General features: G+C 41.8%; 1 protein-coding gene across 8 annotated transcripts; it reads right to left on the bottom strand.

Annotated features, from left to right (window-relative positions):
* Positions 1-3442: 3442 nt before the first annotated feature.
* Positions 3443-8195, bottom strand: Gapt (GRB2 binding adaptor protein, transmembrane). Of its 8 annotated transcripts, none has more exons than XM_052159918.1 (3): positions 8072-8191; positions 5655-5700; positions 3443-5236 (listed from the first exon to the last, which is right to left on the bottom strand). In XM_052159918.1, exon 3 carries the CDS (start codon positions 4858-4860, stop codon positions 4384-4386), a length of 477 nt encoding a protein of 158 aa, XP_052015878.1. In that variant the 5' UTR covers positions 4861-5236; positions 5655-5700; positions 8072-8191; the 3' UTR covers positions 3443-4383. The 8 variants fall into 8 exon arrangements, with proteins under 8 accessions (XP_052015878.1, XP_052015880.1, XP_052015879.1 ...); XM_052159920.1 differs by having other exon boundaries at positions 3443-5233; XM_052159919.1 differs by having other exon boundaries at positions 8113-8183.
* Positions 8196-10584: the final 2389 nt, after the last annotated feature.

The raw sequence follows: 10584 nt of genomic DNA, 5'->3' as shown, positions 1-10584 counted from the left end.
ATTTTGTGTGTCAACTTGATACAGGCTGGAGTTATCACAGAGAAAGGAGTTTCAGTTGGGGCAGTGCCTCCATGGGATCCGGCTGTGGGGCATTTTCTCAATTAGTGATCAAGGGGGGATGTTCCCTTGTGGGTGGTACCATCCATCTCTGGGTTGGTATTCTTGGGTTCTATAAGAGAGCAGTCTGAGCAAGCCAATGGAAGCAAGTCAGTAAGGAACATCTCTCCATGGTCTCTGCCTCAGCTCCTGCTTCCTAATCTGCTTGAGTTCCAGTCCTGACTTCCTTTAGTGATGAACTGCAATGTGGAAGTATAAGCTGAATAAACCCTTTCCTCCCCAACTTGCTTCTTGGTCATGATGTTTGTGCAGGAATAGAAACCCCGACTAAGGCACTGATCCTCCAGCTGTTACATTTTTTTCTGCCCCACCTCCTCCTTTCATTCTTTTCCCTGAGCTGTAAGTGTAAGGATTGTGTTACAGATGTTCCATTTGGGCTTGGGTACTCCATGGTCACTTCCTTTCTGCAGTTTAGCCAGTTGCAGTTTTAATAGTCTCTTCCTGCTACAAAAGGGAGGATCTTTGATGAAATGTGAGAGCTGTGTTTTTCTATGGAAGCAAAGATGAATATCTAAAAGGTGTACTGGCTGGTTCTGTTCGTCAACTTGACACAGGCTGGAGTTATCACAGAGAAAGGAGCTTAGGTTGGCAAAATGCCCCCATGAGTTCCAGCTGTGGCATTTTCTCAATTAGTGATGAAGTGGGGAGGGTCCCTTATGTGGTTTCATCCCCAGGCTGGTAGTCTTGGGTTCTATAAGAAAGCAAGCTGAGCAAGCCAGGGGAAGCAAGCCAGTAAGCAGCACCCCTCTGTGGCCTCTGCATCAGCTCCTGCTTCCTGACCTGCTTGAGTTCCAGTCCTGACTTCCTTTGGTGGTGAACAGCAACATGAGAGTGTGAGCTGAATAAACCCTTTCCTCCCCAATTTATTACACCATGTGCTTTTCTATAAGACCATTAACATGAGACTTTTTAATAGCTTTGGTTTGGGTATGCCTTTGTCACTTATAAGCCATGTGACTGCTGAGACATCATGTTTCCCCATCCTTCTCTACTATTGATGACCCTGTACCCTTTCAGAGCTTAGACACTTGATTGATATTTACTGTATGACTTAAAATGCCTTCATCCTATTTGGTCATTAAAGTCATTTAGAATATTCATGATTTTGATGTCCCATAACTTCACGTCCATCCAACAGAGGAATAAAAGGGGCCTTTTGTTCAAAATGTAATTACAACTAAGATATAATCTACTCAAGATGTCATCCTGTCTTTCAGGAAAATGTAAGTTAATAACTACTCACCAGGAAGTACTGGGCCAGTGGGCCAAGCCAGCAGCCCTCTGGCTCTTCCTGTACAGGCACCGTTCCAACCTGAGGCCTCCATTCTCATCTAACCACATCTAAGCTCATCGCGGCCCAAAGGGTCCACCTCCAAACTCCATGGCATTAGAGGTAAAGTTTCAACATAGGGATGTAAAGGAAACACAAATGTCTAGGGTAGGGGGTTTCAAACCATGGGTTGCCATCCCTTTGGTGGTCAAATTACACTTTCACAAGGTCATGTAAAACCATCCAAAAATACAGATGTGTACATTACAATTCATAACTGGTAGCAAAATTACAATTACAAGGTAGCAATGAGAATAATTTTATGGTTCAGGGACACTACAACATAAACTGTATCAAATGGTTACAACATTAGGAAGGTTAAAAACCTAATGCTCTAGGCAATTACAATGTGAATAGAATCTTCTATTTGGTTTCTTTCTCTTACCTATTTGCAAGAAGCCCAGTATCTCAACTGGCACCTTGGCTTAAGTGCCTAGCCATTTTTACCCTTACTCTCTGGCCTAAGCAGTAAGTGGAGGCTGTAATCCAATGCTAATGGTGGCATGAGCAAGGCTTTCCTTGTCATAAGAATTAATAATGAGTTAGGAAGTAAGATATAAAGCAGAGAGCAGAGTCTATACACCATACACTCACTGTTGCTAAGGGCTGGAACCAGACTTTAACTATGATTGCTGTAAGTCACAGGACATCACCAGACCTTCATGTGTTATAAGCCCACAGCTATATTACACTTGATGTATTTGTTGCTGCTATCTTGTCTCCTCTGCCACAGCTTCTTCTTTTGTTGTAGTAGGTAATAGTATCTTCTAATAGTATCAGGACCATTGAAAAATGTTGTCCTATACAGATATAAACAACTTTATCATCTTCATCTCTCGTGGACGATTTTTTTTAAGTTTCAAAGTTTTAAAATGGTTCAGAAGTATTATTTTAAAGAATGAATTCATGCCTGGTGTTTGGGGCTCTGATTAGAAAACCCTACACAAAGAACTATAGGCAACTAAGAAATGTTGATAGTGGAGTCTAACTGGGAAAGGAACATTTTTTTCCAGTTTAACAGAGGGAATGTAATATACACAATTGAACTGTTCACACATACATATATATATACATATACTCACACACAACCCACACAGACACATGTTCTCACACACAAAAGCACATACACACAGACACAGCATATTCCTATGCACATGCACATACATGCATATACACACATGTATACACATACATATACACTTACTCATATGCACATGCACACAAACTTACACACTTATATGGAGGTAGATAACTCCTCCATATAAGGTAGGACACCATAGGCCTGAGCACATGGAGATGGTAACTGCAGATATTTATAAACCTGAAACTAAGTTCTGAATTTCAGAGCCTGGCAGAGCTGGTCCCTAGAACTCAGAATGACTTTTGTTTCCTGATGATACCTCAGGGGAATCTGAGTGCTGGTCCTTGGATCCAAAGGAACCCCTAATGGAGGTCCTCTAAGGAGCCTCTAATAGAGGGATAAGGCTAGGAGGAATGAGAAACTGCTAACAGCATCCAGAGATGCTGAAGTCAGTCACATGCTTGCATTTTGTTCTGCAGAGAGGACAAGAAGGAACAAATTCCTTCTGTGTTCTGTTCTACGAAAACTTCCTGTCAGCCAAACTCAGTAAAGATTTCCTACCTGGAAAAAGTAACAATGGACTGGGTACCCAGCCAAGTAGTTCAGAGCATCCTGTAAAAGCCAGTGGTTAGAGACTCATAATAAACACAGTATGTATCTATTGTCTTTTCTTTCTGTGTAGAAAGTTTACATTCATGGTTTGTCTCCTTTCTTGTTTCTCGCTCCTCCCCTCCATCCCCCACCACTCTCTCTCTCCTGCCCACTCTCTCTTTCTTTCCTTGCTTGCTTACAATTTCTCTCCATATCTCCCAACTACCCAGTGCAATAAAACACACACACACACACACACACACACACACACACACACACACACACACACATCGTTAGAAAACATTCAGCAAAACTTCATTAGATAGATTTAGAATTAGTAAATTTATTAGTTTTTCTCAGAACTATATGACAACCGGCAAGATGCATGTCCTCTTCAATTAACCAAACTTTCAGTTTCTCAGACGATGTCTTGGGGTCTAAAAGTATTACTAGGCACCACTTCATTTCTGTTTAACTGCAACTGAAGACACCCTCATAGTACATGAGTAGTAAAATCCACAGCAAACATTCATAACTTTAAATGCTCAAAGAATCAATGAGGCAGTAAGGTCTAAAAAGGGAAGTGTAGGTTGGAAACGGGGGATTCTGGAAGAAATGACCCAAGGCAGGCCTGAGAGGCAGACAAGTCACACTGCAGAGCAGAGAGATGCAAAGTTAGGTGTGAGAGGAAATAACCGACAAAAGTGACTGAAAAAAGTCATGAATCCTGGAGTTAGGGTTTTGACCTTTACATCATTTGCAAGCAACTTAAAGATTATTATTTTGGGGTTGGGGTGGGGGCAAAGTAATGATGTAGATCAACCTGCTGTGTCATAGGCTATTGATCGGATGTAACTCGGAAGACCAGGCTAGACATGTGGCTCAGCAGTTGAACACAACCTGGCATATGAGAAGCCTTGGGTTAGCCCCTCAGCACAGGAGAAAGCTGACCTGCTAGGAGACTGCAACAGTGCTGAGCCTCAAAAGATGGTAGAAGAAGGAACGAAGGAAAGCGGCTACAGGAGATATTTCAAAAGAAAAATGGATATAATACAGCACAGATTTAATTGAAGCTAGGGCACATGCTGGGGGCGGGGGGGGGGCATTCTAGAATTGTCTATAATGGCTCTCTTAGTGAGGATTTACAAGGGTGGTGATCTGAAAGAGACCACTGATTTCATCGGAATAATTTGATCATGATGCTATCAGCCCACTCCGAGGACTAGTGATCGGTTTTTCCTCTAGCAACAAGTCTGTTGCAAAGCTAGTCGCAATCTGGAAGGATGTATATGTCTTCGTCTTGAGGAGGAGGAGGGCTAGGTTTCTGGAAGTTACAATAGAGGGGGTCTGTTTGATTGCCGTAGACGTGCTCCTCGAGATTAGACGGCTGCGTGTTTTCATACAGGCCCTTCTCAGCTGCTCTTTCGGTGCAGGGAGGGCACACTTCCACATTTTCATAATTGCCCTGCTCCTTGTTTTTCTTGGCAGCACATTTGTGGCCTTTGCTTTCCGCCGAGGTTTTAGTGCCTTTTGGTCCAGTCACGTAGGCACTCAAGCCAACGGTTTTCGTGAAGTCTTTATGTTTGCTGTTTCTCCTTTGCATAACCTTCGGTAAGGTAAATGACGTGCTTTCCCGGCGTTTCCAGTGCCAAGCGCATCCAATTCCACAGACCAGCAAGAGTACTAGGAGGGAAACGCCGACAGCCACACCCACCGGAGAACTCACCAAGCTTTTCAGCATTTCAGCACAGTGCTGTTCAGTGGCTTGGTGTGGTAATCAGTTCACAGGCACAAGCAGAGGCAGTTTCTGGTTGGTTGCCTCTTGTGGTTGCGGTTCAAAACTGAGGTGGAGGGATCCTTTAGGCATTTCTTTTCCAGATCTCAAAGAACATTACTGGCAAAGTCCCGAGGCAACTGGACGTGAGAACGCACAAATTCAGTCTCTGAAGGTGACCGTTTAGGGTGTCACCAGCCCTGTACGCTGGAGGTGAATTGGGGGATTTTATTCTTCTCCACTGTCTTTTTCTCTTGGTGGATCACAAAGTGAAGCCGAGGTAGACAGATAACAACCGCAAAGCAGAAACCTCAAGAAAAGGGAGATACCGTCCGGAAACCTGCTGTAAATTAAAAATACATTAACTGTATTCTCAGTACCTCGTGAGATTATAAATTTGCTACATCTACCAAATGTGTTAAAGATCCATGTATTGTCAGTTTTTGCTTTTAATATTGAATATAGCATGAGCTGTTTGAAAAGGAGAGTGAGGAATCTACCCCTGCCCAAGTAGTTTATTTTAGTCAACGATTTTCAAGAAAATCATAAGGTTCTTCCAAGATTAGGATGAACAGGATAAAACTCTCCATGTGTGAACTATCCATTGCTTCCTGCCTCTTTGCCACGCCTTACCATCCTCCTTCAGAGTGGACAGAGGCTGCCCAACTCCCTAGTCCCTCCTCCCTCTAGAGTCTTAAATAATTAGCTCATTCTCTAGCAGAGAGTGGTACCCTAAATGCAAGGAAATTCTTTCCTCCTACCTGGTCTAAAGAGGAGCAGGGCCCATCTCCTTCCATCTTTGGATTCCTAGAGCAAATTAGAACCCCCAGCACAGAAAATGAACCCAGTCAGTATTTATTTGAATAAAAGATGGCATTTTTTAAGTGACTCCCAAATTCAGCAACTGAATTCATCTTAACTGATACTTAGAGGAGAGATTTTAAAGAGGGTATAGATTATTCTGAAGCTTATTTAAGAGATCTTTTTTGAGTGAAGCAACTTACCTTTGTAAAAATTCTCGATCACAAATGTAGCAAATGACTTTCACTTAGTTAAGATGATGTTTGAAGTGTTCCCTTAAAACTTTAAAGTACCAAGGAAGGGAACACAAAGTATTCCATCAGACAGAATTTTTGTTTTGTTTTGTTTGTTTTGTTTTTGTTTTTCGAGACAGGGCTTCTCTGTATAGCCCTGGCTGTCCTAACTTACTCTGTAGACCAGGCTGACCTCAAACTCAGAAATCTGCCTGCCTCTGCCTCCCAAGAGCTGGGATTAAAGGCGTGCACCACCACCGCCCAGCCAGACAGAATTTTCTACTGCAATTATATCTACAAAGCATTCTTACTATATGTTCCAAGTGAGACATAGGAATTCTGACAACCCGTGTGTTCAACATGTTCACTAGTGACTATAGGACTTCTTACCATTGTCAACTGAACGGCACCATCACTCATATTTAATTGGGGGCATAGCTTAAATCAGCTTTCAAGCACTTTCCTGTGGATTGTCGCATTTAACCCTACAGCTCTCATGTGGGGTTCTATTACTATCCTCACCTTACAGAAGATGAAATGGAGGATTCTAGGTAATAACTCCCTAACAACGAGTTAGCTGTATTTGTCTCCTAGGCACCAGCACTAGGACTAAGTGTGGGAGAGCTAATACACTAAATATCTGCTAATAGACGGAGCATTCCATACCTAGCTGCACTAGTAGCAGTGAACAGGGAAGGAAATACCTACAAAGGAGTCCCCTGCCCTCGGTGGGGGCACGTTTCTAATGTCAACTCCTTAGAAACCTGTTCAAGGTCAGATTGTACCAAGGCACAAATGTTCAATTTTGCATTTTATACAAACAAGTGGAGCCCAACATGTAGCTTGTTTATAATAAACTCTCTTTGATAACTATTTAGGGACAAACACCCCTAATCTCTCAAGGTCCTTAGGGACCTGGGGAGGGGCATATAGCTGGGCTGAGCATAGAATTATCTAGTCACCATGTAGTGCTGATAGTCTATTCATGATGGCTCAGGCCTGTGAAGTCCTGGTACAGGGAAGCTGAGGCTAGATAGGATACAGAACGACACCCTGTGCCAAAACCAACACAAAACCAACACATTTTATTGTCTACAGTTAAAATGATAAAGGTAGCGTCCAGAATGGTGGTAGTCAGTAAGAGTAAGCAAGTATAAGCAGGGTGTAATGATTTGGGCATGAAAAGTCATAATAAAATGCACTAGTGTATTACTAACTTATAATTAATAGAGCTATAGGCTCTGAAGCCCTCTCACTCTTACAAGGACAGACATGATGCAAAGGCTACAGACACACATCTATGTAATGATCTCTACAAACAGAGAGGCTCGTTTCCTTTGTGGGTAGATGATCTTAATATAACATGGCATAAATAATTGCACACATGCTATCCAGGATGTGTGAGATGCCTTTCCAGAGTGAATTTCAAACATTGAGAGGAGCGAATCAGCGTTTTAGGAAGGTGCTAGGTAGGCATCCAAGAGAACAGAATGGGGTTTTCTGCTGCACTAGCTGCTGGCCCCTAGGTAGATGCAGAGAAGCAAGGGGCTCCTGCTTTGTTTCCAAAAGAAGTTATCTTAGTTCTATGCAGAACAGACATCCAAATATGAAAATCACGTAAAGAATATTCACTGATCAAAAGAATAGCCAAAGAAACATATCTTTTCCCTGCCCTCAAGCTAACTGTATGGGAGAAAAACCTGTGAGCTATAAAAAGGACATATAAAGACATATTTTATATAGTAACGAAACATCCTCGCATAACACCTAAAGGAGGCTCACTCTGCCCAGCCTGGAAGCTCTTTTCACTTTGAAAAGCAACCGTTTCTGCAAATGGACCAATAATTATTCACTTGTCTTCAAATTGCGAGTACTTTGTAGAGCAGACCTTGTAAAGCAGACAGCACACTTTCATCAGCTAGCATGGCTGATTACTGCAGCATGGTCCAACCTCACCAGCAACTTGCAGATTTCTTTCCCCACTATGACTAAGGCAAAATCATGCATTAAAACACAGACACACACACACACACACATCCTACCACAACCATCACCACTACTACCACCACCAACAACAATAACAACCAAGTTGTTTTAATGTAACAAAACATCACTACTTGGTTACACATTAATTCATTTCTTACCTCTTTTCATTACCCAAACCCTTTAAATGGCTTAGACTCACATGAAGCCTGGAAGTGTCCAGCTCTGTCTGTCACTTTTTATCAAACTTTCTTTGGCTGAGAACTGTTCCTCTTTTCATTCTGGTCAGTTCCTTCCTCCTTGGGCTCCTCCTCCCTACAGTTCATTTAATACTTGCAAAGTTTCCTGGTTTGTGAGGAAGTTGCTATCAGATACTGCAGAATTATAAAAGACCCTCCCCTCTTTGTAGGCAAAACTTTTTGAAATATATATTGCATCAATATGTCAAGCCTAAATGATTTTTCTTTTTTGAACCATTTTTACAATGTTCACTTTAGAATCAATTGTATACTTTGTTTTCTTCAAAGAGGTTTTAAAACTCATACTAACATAGGCCTTGAGTATTTTTGTTTCTTTGTTTTGTGATTGGTAGAATAATCCTTATTTAAATAAGGAAGTTACAATGCATAACCCTAAGATTAAATATCTGTTGAACTAGTGCCTATATATAGGTTCATAATGTGTTTATTATTGTTATTATTGTTATTGATACCATCAACATCCTCATAATTATCATCATCATCCTTACATTCATTAAATGAAGGTTTCCCAAACAATGTTCTGAAGCATACTACTCTGGTATACTAATTAACTGATTTTCATCAGGTAAATTTGTCAAATATCTTTTATTAGGAGACTCACCAGCACATAGGGATGTTACAGATTGGCAGCAATCTGATAGGAAGCAAACTAAATACAGCAAGAAAGAAAAGAAATCGCTTTATTTTGTTTAGTAACAGTATTTAGTCCATTCCTAGCACTAGGTGTCATAAGCCTTTAGTGTAATACCCAAGAAATTCTTAGAGGAGAAATGCCACTGTTAATCCTAGTTTATAGGCAGAGGCACAGCAGATGAATGTCCACTCCTCAGAGACATTGCCCCAGTGCTGTGAGAAGAACCACCATTCGTGATGAAATGGACTGACTATCAAGCTTCCAAATGGAATCTTTCTGTCATATTGTCCCTAATAGCCAGCTCCATGCAAGAGAGCAAGAGAGAGAGAGAGACAGAGACAGAGGCAGACAAAAACAGAGACAGAGAGACAGAAAGAGGAAGAGAGAGAACAGGTACTCAGTGAGTTAAATAGATGATGTAGAAATAGTCACAGAAATATTGCCTTTTAGACTGTGTCAGAACTCCTTTGAGCAAATGGAATTAACCATGTATAAACTGTTTTTTTAATTTTTATTTATTTTTATTCGATATATTCTTTATTTACATTTCAAATGATTTCCTGTTTCCTGGATCCCCACTCCCCGAAAGTCCCATAAGCCCCCTTCCCTCCCCCTGTTCCCCAATCCACCCCCTTCCCACTTCCCTGTTCTGGTATTCCCCTATACTGCTGCACTGAGCCTTTCCAGAACCAGGGGCCTCTCCTTCCTTCTTCTTGGGTATCATTTGATATGTGAATTGTTTCTTAGGTATTCCGAGCTTCTGGGCTAATAAACTGGTTTAAAAGAAGAGGGAGGCCAGGGATACAGATTAGAGGCGTGTGCTAGGGTCTAAGTTCAATTGCCAGAGCTACAGGATAGAGCAGTGAATGTACTTCCTGAAGCACGTGGAGACCCAAGGAGGAGAAGCCACTGGGTCCACAGATCATTCCAGACCCTAGAAGGAAAGCAAAGGAACAGACAGTTGCGGAGAACAGCAGGGAGCAAGAAAATAAGTGTGCTGCTCATGGTGGGCAGGAAATGGAAGCCTGAAGCCAAGTTAGTGAACAAGTAAAGAGTTTACGAAGGCAAGAGCGATCTGGTGGGGCAGGGGAGCTGCAGGCCATATTCATTCCACTCTCTCCCTAAGTGCAGTAAGGTACGGGCTAACCTTTCACAGACAGGCACACACACACACACACATACACAAACACACAGGCACACAGGCAAACATGCACACACACACACACACATGCACACAGAAACACAGAGACACACAGACACACAGGCACGCACACACACACACAGACACACAGGCACATATGCACATACACACATGCGCATGCACACATACACACACATGCACTCAGAAACACAGAGACACACACACACAGACACACATGCACATACACACAGACACACACATGTGCACACATGCACGTGCAGATACACTCACTTGTACACATATATGCACATGAACATGCATAAATGCACATGCAATACATGCACACATTTGTGTAAATTTATATAGTCTCCTCTAAAAGTGTAACCAAGGCAAATTAACTCCTCTTTAAATTTATTAAGGACTAAGAAATCAGAGGGTAGTTACCTGGCTCTTACCTCAAATTCAAACTTTTTTAAGTAGCAAAAGTTTTCTTTAAGATTATGGAGGAAATAATGCTTCTGTTCAAAGCTGTGTTGTTGTGTTGCTATTGTCTTTATGGCTTCGGTACTGGGTTTTGTTTTTTGTTTTTTGTTTACTTATTTTATGTATGTGAATACACTGTCACTGTCTTCAGATACA

The sequence above is a fragment of the Apodemus sylvaticus genome, chromosome 16, assembly GCF_947179515.1.
Source record: "Apodemus sylvaticus chromosome 16, mApoSyl1.1, whole genome shotgun sequence".
NCBI lineage: Eukaryota > Metazoa > Chordata > Mammalia > Rodentia > Muridae > Apodemus > Apodemus sylvaticus.
This window is presented reverse-complemented; position numbering and strand designations above follow the sequence as displayed.